Source organism: Electrona antarctica (assembly GCF_951216825.1).
Source record: "Electrona antarctica genome assembly, chromosome: 7".
NCBI lineage: Eukaryota > Metazoa > Chordata > Actinopteri > Myctophiformes > Myctophidae > Electrona > Electrona antarctica.
Window position 1 is genome coordinate 11,192,312 of NC_136812.1, and position 18,362 is coordinate 11,210,673.

General features: G+C 43.9%; 1 protein-coding gene across 1 annotated transcript in view; it reads right to left on the bottom strand.

Moving 5' to 3' along the window:
* Window positions 1-1,948: 1,948 nt before the first annotated feature.
* The window catches only part of trappc8 (trafficking protein particle complex subunit 8), a 91,607-nt gene continuing 75,193 nt past the window's right edge, over window positions 1,949-18,362 (bottom strand). The window contains 3 exon segments of the mRNA XM_079506029.1: window positions 1,949-4,551; window positions 12,172-12,261; window positions 14,849-14,991. Of these exon segments, the coding sequence (XP_079362155.1) occupies window positions 4,305-4,551; window positions 12,172-12,261; window positions 14,849-14,991 (480 nt within the window). The 3' untranslated portion in view covers window positions 1,949-4,304.

Here is an 18,362-nt window from a genome sequence, read left to right on the forward strand (position 1 = left end):
GTTTTACTATTCAGTATTTATGGACCACTGAAAAAACCCAAACACTTATTTTAAAATGTAGGCTTATGCACTGGTGCAACCTGTCGCTCTGAGCATCTAGCCAAGCACAATCAGATTCTCAGAATTGAAGAAGGAGCTTGGAAACAAGGCTCGTTTTGCTGGGAAGAGGAAGCTTCAGAAACCCATTGATATAGACAGTGAATTAGCTTGCGACTGCAATTTGTTCCTGTTTGCGGATGACTCAGCCCTGCTGGTCTCAAATTGCAGGTTGAAAAGGATCTTAGCTTTGAACTCTGTATAATCTGCACCTGGCTCGCTGATAACTATCATTATACACCTGGGAAATGCATCCATTCTCTTTGGATCAAATAGTAATCTCAGCAAGGCCGATGGCTTCTCGGTTAAAGTGGGTGACAATGTTATTACAAGAAAATATCAGAGCATACCTATTTACACTCACTGTGTGGGTGCAGGGCCAATAAGGCAGTTATGGAAGGAGGTAGGGCCCGCACACCATTCTTTTGGTAAAGAATTACTTTATTGAATTAACAAATGACGTTTCGATCTTGATAGATATTCGTCAGGTCAGTATACTCCAAGATCGAAACGTTGTTTGTTAATTCAATAAAGTAATTCTTTACCAAAAGAATGGTGTAAGGGCCCTACCTTCTTTCATAATTACAAGACAATCACACCCTTGTGAAGTGAGTGGTGCAACTCCATGTGGGGGTCCCGGGGGGTCCCCGGAAGTTCCAGACCCACAGGACCACGGCCAGGGTGCTGGCCCGGTTCCGGCGAGCCGCCAAACGACCCAAACGGTAGAGAAATTAGTTACCATGTGGGGGTCCCCGGAACATCCAGACCCCCAGGAATGCGCCCATGGGGCCGGGCCGGTTCCGGCGAGACGCCCCACGTCCGAAACGGTTGAGAAATGACAGTTACCGTGTGGGGGTCCCTCTACTGTACTGAACCGTCACACCAGAAATCATCATATATACAGTTAATGTGCGTGTTAGGTTGCGCACAGGTAGTGAAAAACAACCATGCTGTTCTCGTGCTCAGACCCACCCACCCACCCACCCACACACATAGCTCCGTAAGGGAGTGGTTGCACCACTCAAAAAGATGAAATTACCTACCTATGTTCCATCCTGGAGGCAAACCTTTCTTTTTTCTTTGGCTACCAATGTAATAAAAACAAAGTCGCTTTGTCTGCCGTTATTAATGCATTATTTTGGGAGCTTTTAAAACAGTGTGCGTATCTCCCCTTGCCTTTCTTTCCCGTTTTGGATGTGCGTGCACCTCTTGACCATTCTTGTTACAGATAGAGGAAACGTCAAGCTGAATGCCATTATGTGGACACTCAGTAGGTTGTTTCAATCACTTCAGCGCTATACAAAAATGGCAGATCTACAAGCTCGCGACATGAGCTTGTAGATCTTCAATTTCTACAAATGTTTGCCTATAATAATAATGGGGATACCAGGATACCCTGATTCAAAACCGCCATAAAAGAGCATCTCTCTGCAATTTGCAACTGCATGTAGACAAGTCTTTTAACTCGACAAAAGAAGTTACCCCGCAAACTGTTTTTCTGTAAATATACAGTACATGTCCTAGTACTGTCACCAGTACTTCTTGTATAGGATTGTCTTTATGTCTTGATTAATTGACCACAATGTAAACAAGCCCTCAGGACGTTTGTGTTATCATATTTAGCATCATTGTATAACTGCACCTTTTGCAAATATTCAATCATCCAACCAAGTTGAAAGTGGTAAAAAGTCCTTGGCTTCACACACGAAACTCACCTTATCAATGTACTGTATTTAATATAAAAGCAAGGGTTTCCTAATAGTTTAAATACACTGTACAGCAAATACAATGTAATGGAGAGGAGTCCTGGTGATGAAGCAAATCATTCAATGAAGTTTGCACAGTTCCCCCCCCCCCCCCCCACAACGCACACTCACTGTCATTGTTGAAGACATTCCAATCTCACATCCCACAAACCTTTTTTCCGCACTTCATAAGTTAAGACCAGCCTCATAGACTTCATATCATTGGTTAACATCCTTTTTGTTTGTTGTGTGTTTAATATTTCTATTTACACTCAATTTGTTATAAATATAATACACAATTTTCAGAAAAAAGCAGTGGAGTAAATACAACATATGGATGATCATCATCACGGGGTTGGATCACAAAGGGAGAGAGCCGATGGGGGGCGTGGGGATGCAGATAATGCTTTTGATCAGTTCGTCTGTAGAAAATTAAATGCGTGCATTGGTGGACACCAATTATTGACACACACACACACACACACACACACACACACACACACACACACACACACACACACACACACACACACACACACACACACACACACACACACACACACACACACACACACACACACACACACACACACACACAGGGGAGCGGTGTACTGGGCAGTATGGTTTCTTCAAAGTCAGGCCTTTTACGCCCAATTAATACTCTGGTGTCGCTTGCCGACAAGAACTGGGGTCTCCATTTGGTGATCCCAGTTCTTATCGGCGAGCGACGCCGTCGGTTGCGATGAAGTATGATACATCCATCCATCGTCAGGTTCTGCAGGACTAGCGGAGCGCGGAGGAGGATGCAGTGTCATCGCGGTTTTGACAGGGGGGGGCGCCGTCCCTCCAGGATAACCACCCGCCCAGTAAAAAAACTGTCAAACGTGTTGACAGCCGGCACAACCAGGGAAGTCCTTCCAACCGTCGGAAGACAAAACAAAAACAAGGCATAAAACAAGAATTCTTTAAGTGACAAGTTGCCACCGTAGCAAGAGTCGTCCATGCTAGAAACGTTTACCTGTATAGTGACAAAAATCGAAAATGAAAAAGAATGTCAAGTCCAAGCTTCTGTTTGAGATGTTTATGTGCCTTTGGGGGGAGGCTAGAGAGAATACATTAATTGATGGAGGTTGTAATGGTGGGGAGGTAACCCTGGCTGATGCCATTTCGTCAGTCACCGGAAAACAACAACAGCCACCCGGGATGAAGCTCCTCGAGGCTCGGCTTGACCGCTCCGACACTGACTGACTGGTGAGTTCCGTTTAAACCTCCTGACTGCTTGCATCCGACGAGCCTCGACACATCTCCCAACATTCACTCTTCCACTTGAACTTCATGAGCTTTCACTAAAGCTTTTTCCACAATTCATCACAGGGTACAAAAAAAAGAAAAGAAAGGTACTGCTTTTCCCACGCCGTTCCAGTATTGAATATATTAATTAGTAAGTCAAGAGATGGGGTGGTGGAGTCACATCTGTGGGAGCTCCTGTTGTAGTGAAGGCCTGGGGCGCAGGACAACAGGGAGCTACGCCATCGACTGTAGTTATCCTGAAAACAAAGCCTGGGTTCCTTCTCGGTATCTGCAAATATCAGTGGATCCCCATCCTAAGCCCTGTGGGACCCCGATAATGCTGGACTACAATGGGCCCTTTGTGTGGCAGCCATATTGGCATGAATGTTGAGTGTAATGTTACTTACTTAACAGGTGTGACCAATGATACAAATTATGGTAAAAAAGAAAGGTCCAACAACCGCTTCACCCAAGTTGTGGGTATTCTCTTTTGAAGTGTCCAGGTCATTTTCCTTTTTGATACAAATAGACTCCATTAGTTCCATTTAGTGTAGCGTTTGTCCGTAGAGAAAACGATACACAACCCCAATCATTGGTAACACCCATTAAGGAAGTAACATTAACACTATTTATTTTGGTCATTAACACTCCAAATTTGGTGCCAATATGGCTGCCACGCACAGGGCCCCATTATCACGTCCTGTTAGGACAGAAAACCAACAGTACCGAGGTCTGATTCATTATATATATATATATATTAAAAAAAATAGCATATCGTCTCCATCGGGTGGAAACCTCCCATCTCCAAAACGGTTACTTTTCAGGAAAAAACGGCAAAAGCAGCAGATCCACAAGCTCAAAACGCGTCGCGTTTTGAGCTTGTGGATCTGCTGCTCTTGCGTGACGCTGTACTATGATCAAGTAGGGCGTTAATTTACAAAAACACACAGAAAAAGTTAGAATACGGAGATAGGATGTTTCTGCTCCCGGCAGCGTCGATATCTACACGCTCACGGAGCTTGTAGATCGGCCATTTGTTTTACGGCACGCGCCCCAAAATAATAAATCGCCCACATTATGAAGTCCCAGAAGGACCAAGAGTTCATGGACTTGCGGCGGCGGTGGACAGTCGACGTCGTTTCTTTTTTGTGTGTGTGTGTTTTTATTTATTTTTCAGGCGCTGTTGATGACAATGAGCGCCGGACTGGAGATCTGCTGGCTGCTCTCACTGCCGGTGGTGGTGGTGGTGGTGCCGCCAACGGCGGCCAGCCTGGCGAAGACGCGCGGCGTGCCCAGGTTGTACACGCCCGCCTGCAGGAAGCAGGCGCTCAGTGCCAGCCGGGTCACTTCCTGTGGCTTCAGGGGGAGCTTGTACTGCGTCTGGCCCAGCCACGTGAAGGACGCGTGGTGCTCCTCACTGCTGGAGGGAGACAGAGAGAGAGCAGCAGAGGTGATCAAAAGAGTAAATCAAAGAACATAGAAGATTCTCTTCAAAAGGGCCTTTCTGTGTGGAGTTTGCATGTTCTGCCCGCGTCCCCCTAGGGTAGGTACTGGTGCTGCACGATTCTTGCTCAAATGTGAATCTCGATTTTCCTCCACAACAATTGAGATTACATGATTGAAAAATGTTCCATGAAAATATTGATTGTCTATAGTCTGTAGTATTTTTTATCCTGTTCGTGACGCCATTATGATGAGTATTTTGGGAAAATAATTGTTGGTCATCTTATATTTATTCAGTGACAGCCATAGGAAAGGTGTCCCAGACCACCAGCTCTGTCCATCTCTGTGATGTTCACTCCAGTCCTTTTCTTCTCGAGAGCTAAAGTCTTTATATACAGTTGCAATCTGGAGCCATAACTACTGTGGCTTTAAACAAACAACATCAAAGTGCTTGACTTAAACCTCTCTTAAAGTCTCTCTCTTGTAACCAAAAACATACGAGTAACTAAAATGATTTGGACAACTATTGTCCGATTCCTGCTCAATTTTAAATATGAGATCGCACATGTGTCTGAATCTAGATCTCCATCTTGTTTTGATTAATTGTGCAGCACTAGTATAGGGACCCTCACAAAAAAGGCAGTAATCCTGGTCTCTATACTGCCTCCCCCTGGTCAGCCGGGGCGCCTGATGGAGGGAAAAAGGAACTGGTTGGAATAACGTGTTCCTTCCATGCACTATGCCCAAACGGGGAAACTCCACCCTGACAGGTGAAAAGGTCAGTCCGTTGCTCTCACCAGGTTGGCAGAGGGAGTGTTACATATAATATAATAGTGATTTTTTTTTTTGGCATATTACTTTGTAATGCTACTGACATTGGTGCGCAGCACTCTTGAAAACTAAAAAAGATATTGCATTATGGTTTGAGCTGACAGGCCCTTTTTGATGCATCAATCAAGTCAAGTTGCCTTAATTCAAGTGGCATATGCCTTTTTTATAAATGATATATTTGTAGGTGCACCATGTGATCTACCTGCACAGCCTTTGTGATCTACTGGTAGATCACAATCTACCTTTTGGGCACCCCTGCTCTAAGGGCATGTCACTGTGTCCATGTCTGTTCATATTCCCTTATAAGGGCATCTCACTGTGTCCATGTATGTTCATATTCCCTTATAAGGGCATCTCACTGTGTCCATGTCTGTTCATATTTCCTTATAAGGGCATCTCACTGTGTCCATGTATGTTCATATTCCCTTATAAGGGCATCTCACTGTGTCCATGTATGTTCATATTCCCTTATAAGGGCATCTCACTGTGTCCATGTCTGTTCATATTCCCTTATAAGGGCATCTCACTGTGTCCATGTATGTTCATATTCCCTTATAAGGGCATCTCACTGTGTCCATGTATGTTCATATTCCCTTATAAGGGCATCTCACTGTGTCCATGTATGTTCATATTCCCTTATAAGGGCATCTCACTGTGTCCATGTATGTTCATATTCCCTTATATGGGCATCTCACTGTGTCCATGTCTGTTCGTCTGTTCATATTTCAGACCAGAGTACTTCATGGAGTCCAGTCTACAGCTGTGTCGATGGAACTCCGTATTTGGACGAACCTGATGTCATATTTTGATGAGGTAAGATTCCATGCATCTCGACGGCTTTAAAGGCTGATTCCACACAGTGTGAGGAGCAGTAGCTTGAGAGACAGAAACCAAACCCAGTGAAGAGATGGAGAAACTGTGTGATTCTGAGATGAGGAGAATTCGGCAGTACGCTGTGAATGTAACTCTGGACCCTGATACAGCACACTGCACACTCATGCTGTCTGAGGATGGGAAACAAGTGCATGATGTAGACGTATGGAAGAATCTCCCAAAGAACAAAGAGAGATTCACTCATCATCCCTGTGTCTTAGGAAAACAAAGTTTCTCCACAGGAAGGTTTTACTACGAGGTCCAGGTTGGAGGGAAGACTAGCTGGGAAATAGGAGTGGCCAGAGAGTCCATCCACAGGATGAAACCTAACGGTGCTTGCTGGGGTATAGGGTGGAATGGAAATGAGTACTGGGCTTGTGCTGACACTGATGATGTCCTCATCCCTGTAAGAGAGAAGCTCCAGAAAGTGGGAGTGTTTGTGGACTATGAGGAGGGTCTGGTCTCCTTTTATGATGTGGAGACCAGACTTCACCTCTACTCTTCCACTGGCTGCTCCTTCACTGAGAAACTATATCCATTCTTCTATACAGGTCTTCTTTCTGGTGGTACAAACTCTGCTCCTCTTATAATCTCTCCTGTCAATCACTCTGACATGAGAGCTGATCTGCATTTACAGGAGAATGTGGATGCGCGCGCATCTTCAAAATGGCCGGGGCCACTGTCCCACTTTGTGTTGTTGCGTTAGCAAACAGTAGCTAACGATACGATCGGATTAAAACATGGATTAAATAATACAAGCCCTGGAAAACGAGAGTCTCGTGTTTGGCGGGCTAGGGTACTAATTTAACCCTCCGTGTTCGCCGTTTCTGGCGGGCTCCGTGTTAAGGCCTTTTCAGACAGGGAGCAACTGACGCGCCTAGTAATTACATTTTAATGAGAGGCTTGCGTTTATTTTGGACGCGCTGAGAAATTGAGGAGCGAGCCTATTTTTACGGGTGCGGTCCCGTGAAATTGTTGCGCGTGTGCTCGGTTTCTGCACACGCCCCTGTGGGCGACTAGATCTGGTTGCAAAAGGGGTGAAGTGGCCCTTTAAGGGTCCATTTGGTTACCAACTCTCCATCATTTAGCAGGGGACCACCTTGAGAATCAGTGACATAAATAGACAATACTGATGACCAGAGGCAGGCTGAGCAGTGGGCCTTCGGGGGAAATTCAAGGTGGGCCAGCCGCCGCTATTGGTTACAGAAGCCAAATACTTCAATAATTCACCAGCGAATCGCAGAGGATTAAAGTTAAGTACACTTAGATGTTTTTGGAAGTTATTCTGACTAAAAGGTAGCATTTTTCATCATTTTTCATTTGAATCCATGGCGGCCGTCAGTCACACTGGCATGTGTGTGGGTGTGACATTTGAGGGCAAAAATAAGAACAAATGAATGAATACAACATTTCTTTCACAATACTTCGACGGTCACGATGTCCAATAAAAAAGAATGCTCTGGGGGCAGAGCATTCACACGTCGTGTCGCCCTGTCTCTGGAACGCTAACCTTCCAGTGGTTAGAGAAGCCAACTACTCCTTAGACAAAAAAAACAACATCATTTTGTCCCCCCCCTGCTTTATTGATTTAGTCCCCTGTGGGGTTTAACCCATTAAGGCCTGAGTGAGGCGGATTCTACAAATAAATCACTAGTTCTCACACTTTTAGATCTGCTATTTTTGAATAGACGCAAATAATAATCAAAAAAATAAATCACACAGATGCTTTCCCGGTTTTGATTGGTTAAATAGTGTGTTGTGTAAACCTTCTTTGTAGTGGGTTTGTAGAGTACATGTACAGCTGTGCACTGTGCGCCACATACCATCTGATCATACCTGCTGCTGGGAACATTCTTGGCTATAGAGGTTATGTGCATGACATCATCATCATACCTGGAAGTTATGTGGGAACACCTACTAAGTGGCAAGAAACTATTTTTCTGGCCTTGACAGCCCATACATCCAAACAGAAAAGTCCTATCTGACTGCATTAAACAACATTAAACGATGTTAAACTCACTTTTCCTGTTGCTTTGCCACTCGATGTGCCATTCACTTTAACCCTGTAAGACCCAACGATGCTTCTCAGTAACATTTTTAATTTAATTAATTATTATAATTTTTTCTCTTTTTTCACCTAAACATCATCATTGATGTTCATTGTTTAGTCTTGCAATGCCATTGGTCATGATATTTGCATATAAATACCCCCCACAGAGGCATGCGCATACCCTCTATTGTTGTTTTGTTATTATGACTTGTTGTGAAGTGTGTGAAGTGTGTGCAGAGTAGCTCGCAATTCATTTTCAATGAATTTACAAGTTGTAAGCTTGTAGAACAGCTATATATATATATATATATATATATATATATATATATATATATATATATAAACCATAAGTGCCAGGGCTCCATTGTATATATATTTTTTATTTAAAATGTATAAAAATGCCAGTATTTTCTTGGTATATTTCAGTTATTGTCATATCTGTCCTGTGCACTTTTCTTTATTATGGAGCCTAAAAGCCACACAGAAATGTAATGTAAATGTAATGTTCCAATTTGCAACGCCAAAAACAATTAAATCGTTGATCGCTATTATCTGTGTGACAATTAATCGTCAACTTAACCCATTTAGGCCTGACATCGAATAAAAAGTCTTCTGAAAGAATATATATTCAAAGATTTGTGCCACATTTTCACGATTTTTCAAAAATAGACCTACAAGCTCGTAGGGCGCTACTCGTAATCGTGACAGCCCTAGTTCAGTGGTTCCGAAACTGGGGCTAGATGATGTTTTGGGTCCCCATATGAATGTGAAACATTGTTTTCTCACAGTAAACAAACCAAAATACAGTATTAAGTGAATATACAGGGTATCTGCAAATTTATAAAATTACACTAATAACTTTGAAGACATTTTTTTATACCAAAACATCAAATATTATATTATGTAAGAAAGGGAGTTCTGGGAGTTTGGGAAGTTTTATGCAGTGGTGTAAAGTAACGAAGTACAATTTCTTTGTTACTGTACTTAAGATAATTTGTAGAGAGTGGAGTGGGTGGGACTTAGTGAAGGGCTTAATATGATGTCTGTTTTGCAATGGCTCTCTCCATTCAAGGACCCCTAAATGAATATGTATTTGACTATGTAAACACAAACATTGTCCTAACACAAACATTAAATGCCATCGATAATGAATGGCAAGCCACTTTTGACAGGATGAACATTTTTGGACTTCATTTCTTTGTAGGCATTTTGAAAAGCCTGACAGAGAAGTTCGAAACAGTGAAATCACCCGAGGGCAAATCGACAGGGCAAAAGTGTAAGCGTGTGTCTTCTTCAACTGCTGCAGCAATTAAACCCATTTTGGGGCGGGAACCCTTTTTGGTGTTAGCATTATGTTATGCTTTAGCTATTGAAAAATAGCAGATCTACAAGCTCATAGCGCGCCACCGAGTGGCGCGCTACGAGCTTGTAGGTCTGCTATTTTTGAAAAATGAACGACTGACATAGAAACATAGCTATTTCAGAAAACTGTCAGGATGTAGAAGACATTTATAGAATCTGATCTCAGGTCAAAATGGGTTAACAATCATTCCCGACAGAAACCTCTTACCTTCATTCTTTTTCTGGGGAAATAGAGGTTTCTTGGTGTCTCTATTGTCTGAGTTTGACCTCCTGACAGAGTCCAAAATATACTGTACGTCATCATAACCACTTCCACTGTACGTCATCATAACCACTTCCACTGTACGTCATCATAACCACTTCCACTGTACGTCATCATAACCACTTCCACTGTACGTCATCATAACCACTTCCACTGTACGTCATCATAACCACTTCCACTGTACGTCATCATAACCACTTCCACTGTACGTCATCATAACCACTTCCACTGTACGTCATCATAACCACTTCCACTGTACGTCATCATAACCACTGAATATACTGTACGTCATCATAACCACTGAATATACTGTACGTCATCATAACCACTTCCACTGTACGTCATCATAACCACTTCCACTGTACGTCATCATAACCACTTCTACTGTACGTCATCATAACCACTTCCACTGTACGTCATCATAACCACTTCTACTGTACGTCGTCATAACCACTTCTACTGTACGTCATCATAACCACTTCCACTGTACGTCATCATAACCACTTCCACTGTACGTCATCATAACCACTTCCACTGTACGTCATCATAACCACTTCCACTGTACGTCATCATAACCACTTCCACTGTACGTCATCATAACCACTTCCACTGTACGTCATCATAACCACTTCCACTGTACGTCATCATAACCACTTCCACTGTACGTCATCATAACCACTTCCACTGTACGTCATCATAACCACTTCCACTGTACGTCATCATAACCACTTCCACTGTACGTCATCATAACCACTTCCACTGTACGTCATCATAACCACTTCCACTGTACGTCATCATAACCACTTCCACTGTACGTCATCATAACCACTTCTACTGTACGTCATCATAACCACTTCCACTGTACGTCATCATAACCACTTCCACTGTACGTCATCATAACCACTTCTACTGTACGTCATCATAACCACTTCCACTGTACGTCATCATAACCACTTCCACTGTACGTCATCATAACCACTTCCACTGTACGTCATCATAACCACTTCTACTGTACGTCATCATAACCACTTCCACTGTACGTCATCATAACCACTTCCACTGTACGTCATCATAACCACTTCCACTGTACGTCATCATAACCACTTCCACTGTACGTCATCATAACCACTTCCACTGTACGTCATCATAACCACTTCCACTGTACGTCATCATAACCACTTCTACTGTACGTCATCATAACCACTTCCACTGTACGTCATCATAACCACTTCCACTGTACGTCATCATAACCACTTCCACTGTACGTCATCATAACCACTTCCACTGTACGTCATCATAACCACTTCCACTGTACGTCATCATAACCACTTCCACTGTACGTCATCATAACCACTTCCACTGTACGTCATCATAACCACTTCCACTGTACGTCATCATAACCACTGAATATACTGTACGTCATCATAACCACTTCCACTGTACGTCATCATAACCACTTCCACTGTACGTCATCATAACCACTTCCACTGTACGTCATCATAACCACTTCCACTGTACGTCATCATAACCACTTCCACTGTACGTCATCATAACCACTTCCACTGTACGTCATCATAACCACTTCCACTGTACGTCATCATAACCACTTCCACTGTACGTCATCATAACCACTTCCACTGTACGTCATCATAACCACTGAATATACTGTACGTCATCATAACCACTTCCACTGTACGTCATCATAACCACTTCCACTGTACGTCATCATAACCACTTCCACTGTACGTCATCATAACCACTTCCACTGTACGTCATCATAACCACTTCCACTGTACGTCATCATAACCACTTCCACTGTACGTCATCATAACCACTTCCACTGTACGTCATCATAACCACTTCCACTGTACGTCATCATAACCACTGAATATACTGTACGTCATCATAATCACTTCCACTGTACGTCATCATAACCACTTCCACTGTACGTCATCATAATCACTTCCACTGTACGTCATCATAACCACTTCCACTGTACGTCATCATAACCACTTCCACTGTACGTCATCATAACCACTTCCACTGTACGTCATCATAACCACTTCCACTGTACGTCATCATAACCACTTCCACTGTACGTCATCATAACCACTTCCACTGTACGTCATCATAACCACTTCCACTGTACGTCATCATAACCACTTCCACTGGACGTCATCATAACCACTTCCACTGACTTTCAACTGACATTTATTTACCTGGATGTTTTGTGTCGGAGGTCGATGATGACATCGACTTGCAGCGAGGAACAGTTGGACAGGGTGAGACTCACTGGAACCACACAGAGGCTGAGGAAGGCACGCACGCACGCACGCACGCACGCACGCACGCACGCACGCACGCACGCACACACACACAGTCAGTCGTGGAAAAAAACAAAACAAAAATAACAGATCTACAAGCCAACAATGTATCACGGTGCAACGTGTTATTAACACCCTGAGCGGCATAAACGGAGTTCTCCGTCCTATCAAATAGTAACGCCCAGTGCTCAGGACAGAGAATAATAAAAGGATGAAGATGTATTGATATCAAAACCGATCGCATCGCTCCACAGGCTGGGAGTGTCTGTTGGGCAACATTCGATGTCATTTCCGGTTGGTCCGTCATCCAAAATGTTCCCCCCCATTTTGGTGGATCAGATCAAAAATCTTAAAACGTGAATAACTCTTGATCTAAATCATTCCGTCCAATTCTAATCAAAGATTATGTTTTAGACGGGCCGTCGCATTTGCGGTCGCAATAACGTCACTATGTCACGTAAATAAATCGACCAAACGTGAGAAAAGGCAGGTAAAAAGAAAAAAAGAAACAGGCTACGATGACAATGTCATTTGCCAAAATAATGCTAACTGACGCGGGAATCGCGTGTTTGGGAAGGATTTACTGATGTCATGAACAAAATGTTCCAAAGTCGATATCAATTTTATGTATTTAGGGGAGGATTTACCGATGTCATGAACAAAAAGGTCCCAAGTCGTTATCTATTTTAATCCAGACGAGCAGACTAACAAGCACGCTATTATTCTCAATCTCCTGTCTCCTGACGACCTCCGCAGCAGTGGTGGGCACTGGGCAGGCAGTTTCATATGAATATGGAGTAAGAACTCAGAATTTAGAGATAAAGATGTGTTCTAACTTAACTCCTCTGGAGCCATGCCCGAGATACCGAGATTAATTTACCTTTGCACAGGTAGCCAGGGATTTGATAAATTAGCGTTAAAATGATTTTAGCTCTGTTGCTAGCCACCATGTAGTCCATGTAAGAAACAGCCAAAATCCCCAGGTGCACACCTGCATGCCGCCTTTATTGACATTATGGCTCATAATGAGATGAAGTAGGCATGATCGGAGCCTAATAAAACATTAATTCGAGCTCCCGCTAATCAAAACAATGACCGCATCGCTAGTAGGCCTCTGTGAGCCTCAGCAGAGCCGGGGGTTTGAGTACTTTCACTTTCAGGCACAACAAGAAGAGGTCTTCTCTACTCATGTTGCACATTTAGCTGGCACTCGCCACCTACCGCCCCCCCGCCCCAAGATGGATGCCAGATTCCGAGACAGAGTGGATCAAAACACCTTTTTTATTTTTAAATGTAGGATTTTTTTAAATGTAGGATTAGGGTCAGGGTTAACTCTGGGTGGTGAAGGGGTGAGTGTAGGATTAGGGTCAGGGTTAACTCTGGGTGGTGAAGGGGTGAGTGTAGGATTAGGGTCAGGGTTAACTCTGGGTGGTGAAGGGGTGAGTGTAGGATTAGGGTCAGGGTTAACTCTGGGTGGTGAAGGGGTGAGTGTAGGATTAGGGTCAGGGTTAACTCTGGGTGGTGGAGGGGTGAGTGTAGGATTAGGGTCAGGGTTAACTCTGGGTGGTGAAGGGGTGAGTGTAGGATTAGGGTTACCTCTGGGTGGTGAAGGGGTGAGTGTAGCATTAGGGTTACCTCTGGGTGGTGAAGGGGTGAGTGTAGCATTAGGGTTAACTCTGGGTGGTGAAGGGGTGAGTGTAGGATCAGGGTTACCTCTGGGTGGTGAAGGGGTGAGTGTAGGATCAGGGTTACCTCTGGGTGGTGAAGGGGTGAGTGTAGGATTAGGGTTACCTCTGGGTGGTGAAGGGGTGAGTGTAGCATTAGGGTTACCTCTGGGTGGTGAAGGGGTGAGTGTAGCATTAGGGTTACCTCTGGGTGGTGAAGGGGTGAGTGTAGCATTAGGGTTAACTCTGGGTGGTGAAGGGGTGAGTGTAGGATCAGGGTTACCTCTGGGTGGTGAAGGGGTGAGTGTAGGATTAGGGTTACCTCTGGGTGGTGAAGGGGTGAGTGTAGCATTAGGGGTTACCTCTGGGTGGTGAAGGGGTGAGTGTAGCATTAGGGTTACCTCTGGGTGGTGAAGGGGTGAGTGTAGCATTAGGGTTACCTCTGGGTGGTGAAGGGGTGAGTGTAGGGTTAGGGTTACCTCTGGGTGGTGAATGGGTGAGTGTAGCATTAGGGTTACCTCTGGGTGGTGAAGGGGTGAGTGTAGGATTAGGGTTACCTCTGGGTGGTGAAGGGGTGAGTGTAGGATCAGGGTTACCTCTGGGTGGTGAAGGGGTGAGTGTAGGATCAGGGTTACCTCTGGGTGGTGAAGGGGTGAGTGTAGGATCAGGGTTACCTCTGGGTGGTGAAGGGGTGAGTGTAGCATTAGGGTTAACTCTGGGTGGTGAAGGGGTGAGTGTAGGATTAGGGTTACCTCTGGGTGGTGAAGGGGTGAGTGTAGGATCAGGGTTACCTCTGGGTGGTGAAGGGGTGAGTGTAGGATTAGGGTTACCTCTGGGTGGTGAAGGGGTGAGTGTAGGATTAGGGTTACCTCTGGGTGGTGAAGGGGTGAGTGTAGGATTAGGGTTACCTCTGGGTGGTGAAGGGGTGGGTGTAGGTCTCGGGGTAGTTCATGTTGCTCTTGATAAGGTGGGACAGCTGCTCCATGGAGGGTCTGCTCATGGGAGGAGGCAGCTCCGGCTTAAACTTGAGCAGCACCATTTCCTGAGCCTCCTGTACGGCAAAAAGCACACAATACAACATTATTTGTTACAACCTAATTGGTACAGGCCCTGGAAAACTAAAAAACAACAATCAATATACAGTGTGTTACAAAATAACTGGTACAGGCCCCGGCACTCAGAATTTAGAAGTGTGAATCGCGCTAGTATTTGTAAAGTTCAGGATTTGTTTCCACTTAGCTAAGGTTTGGATTCAGATGTTTACCTAGTTTGGGCCCTGCTCAGGTGGTAGTAGTAAGCCAGAGTTTAACAACACACTTGATTTGTTGATCTCGTTGAGTAAATCTATGACGAAAAATGTTCATCGACTACCTTATTTTATTGAAACTGATGAAAACTAAATAAAAAATAAGCTATAATGCACTAAAACTAAGACAAAATATACTGACAATTTCGTCAACAAATAACAATAGACTATAATGTTATAGGAGGGACTAGTGGAGAAGAGATCCAGTAGAACTAAGAACATACATTTTATACTTGGTTGTGTACAGGTGTCACTCTCCGAAAACAGCCGATCTACAAGCTCACAATGTGTCGCAGCACGACACGTTGTGAGCTTGTAGATCGGCTATTTTCGGCACACAGGGCATTTCAATGCCATCGAGGCCTGCCAAAATACTATACTATATTGTATTTAATTGACTAAAACCAGACTAAAACTACAACTTTTCATATGAATCAAATATGACTAAAACTAAAATGGGTCATTTCTGCCTTTATTGATACACAGTAAGTTGACAGGAAACGGGGAGAGAAAGTCCGTCAGGATTGGACGCACTTGTCAGGCTGGATTACCAGCGGAGGTGCCTGGATCGCTAGGCCGGCCCAGGCCAAGTGGTCAGGTTTTAATGATCAATTAATGGACGTAAATGTAATACACGTTAAGTTTCTTATTTATTGGTCTCACTTTGTAATATTAATGCTATTAATGCTACGCAACACAGCTTCAAGTACTGTAGTACAGAGAGTATGGAACTAATGAACGTAAATCCTCTCATATCATCCACAATCTCTCTCTCTCTCTCTCTAGGGCTGCGACCATCCATTAGACTAGCATTTATTCCATCCATTGCTTTTCGATTAATCACACGGTTCAAGAAGCACTTGGAAAACAATAAATAATGACACTGGACCAGTGGTGGAAAGTAGCCAAGTACTGCACTGTTTTTGAGTACAAGTTTGAGGTATTGTACTGTACTTTACTTGAGTATTTCCAATTTCCAATACTTTTACTCCACTACATCTCGGATCCAAATATTTGTAGTTTTACTCCACTACATTTATTTGAAAACTATAGTTACTAGTTACACTTTGTATTATTACAAAACATACATTAACCACTTCAACATTATATACATTTGAAACGTTTGAAAATAGCTGATATGCAAGCTCACAATGCGTCACGATCGCGATGCAGGGCGTGTGCACGAGGCGACGTGGGCGTGTGCACGAGGCAAAGTGGGCGTGTGCACGAGGCGACGTGGGCGTGTGCACGAGGCGACGTGGGCGTGAGCACGAGGCGACGTGGGCGTGTGCACGAGGCGACGTGGGCGTGTGCACGAGGCGACGTGGGCGTGTGCACGAGGCAAAGTGGGCGTGTGCACGAGGCAAAGTGGGCGTGTGCACGAGGCAAAGAGGAATTTGAATTCTGAGAAGAAAGGAGTTTGACATAATATGTCCAAAACTCCTTTCTTCTCAGAATTCAAATACATTATGCGGTTTCCACCCAACAGACACAAAGTGTATTTATTTATCATAGGCAGTATATGTGCTCCTGCACTTCAAGGCTGAGCTTTTAATTCCGTTAAGCACCTTTTGATAATCACACTTACATTCTGATTCACTGCCTGCCTCCTGTGAATCTTTGGATTTTATATCATTTCTTGTTTTGTTTCATTTTCCAATAAGTCAATGCGAAACCAAACAAAAAAAAATGTTCTTTTGGGGTTATTTTTGTATATGGATTATTTTATGAAAATATAAATAGTCAAATCAAACGATTAGTTTGGCTGACTGTTGCGCTGCTAAACATAACCATAATTAGTTTGGCTGACTGTTGCGCTGCTAAACATAACCATAATCAGTCACTAAACATTCAGAGTCCCATTTTCTCAACCTTCTCAACCATAATTCCATGTTTTCAGGATGTCTTCGCCAGACACGCCAGGATAAAGGAGGACACAGAGGACATCATTTCGGTGAATTATTGCTTCTTATATTTCTCATGAATATATATGGCACATTGCCCAGTCTGAACGGCACTCTTGCCGAGTTACGATACCGTAAAACAGAGCTGGATGACAGCCGTTAACATGGCTATCACAAACAACTGCACCATTAAAATCACACGCGTGTGAAGTAAGTGGTGCAACTCCGTGTGGGCGTGCGTCCCCAGGGGGTCCCCGAAACTTCCAGACACACAGGAACGTGCCTAGGGGGGCGGCCCGGTTCCGGCAAGCCGCCCCACGTCCGAAACGGTCGAGAAATGACAGAGTTACCGTGTGGGGGTCCCTCTACTGTACTGTATTGTATTGTACTGTCACACCTGAAATCATCATATATACAGACACTTGGTTGTGAAAACCAACCAAACGCTATTTTCGTGCTCGGACACAGCCAGCCAGCCAGTGTGTGATGTGAAATGTGAGCTTTAGTCATATTCCATCATATTCAAGTGCTTTTGGAGAGAAATTATAGTCACTTTCAGTAGTAGAGCACTGTAGAGGGGAGCTGTGTGTGTCTGTGACTGTGCCCAGGTGATGATGGAAGGCAATTATGTTTCTGCACTGTCAAAAGTAATGCTACTTTTTTGCAATGTAGTTAAATAAAAAATCTCAGGGGGGGGGAAGATAAATTATATAAAATTGAAAAAACGGTAATTTTTCTTAAAAATATATATATATTTTAATATCGTAAAAAATCGTGAACCTAATATCGTGATACGAATCGTATCGTGAGTTGAGTGAATCGTTACATGCCTATTACTTAGACACTATGAATGCACTCGCGCTGTTGCAAATAGGTACATATACACGTGTGCATGCGTGTTGTTTACACTGTGTGTGTGTTTGTGTGTGTGTGTGTGTGTGTGTGTGTGTGTGTGTTAGAGAAGTGGCCAGGATGCAGGTGATGTCATCCATGATGGGAGATATTTTTAGACTCACATGAGCATTTAGAGTAACAGACATGTGTATGTCGATAAACGTCAGCAAACCCTTTCTGCGCGCACGCACGCACGCACGCACGCACGCACGCACGCACGCACGCACGCACGCACGCACACGTGTATATGTACCTATTTGCAACAGCACAAGTGGTGTCTGTAATGACTTCCACATGGCATGCCACAGTGCAGGACTG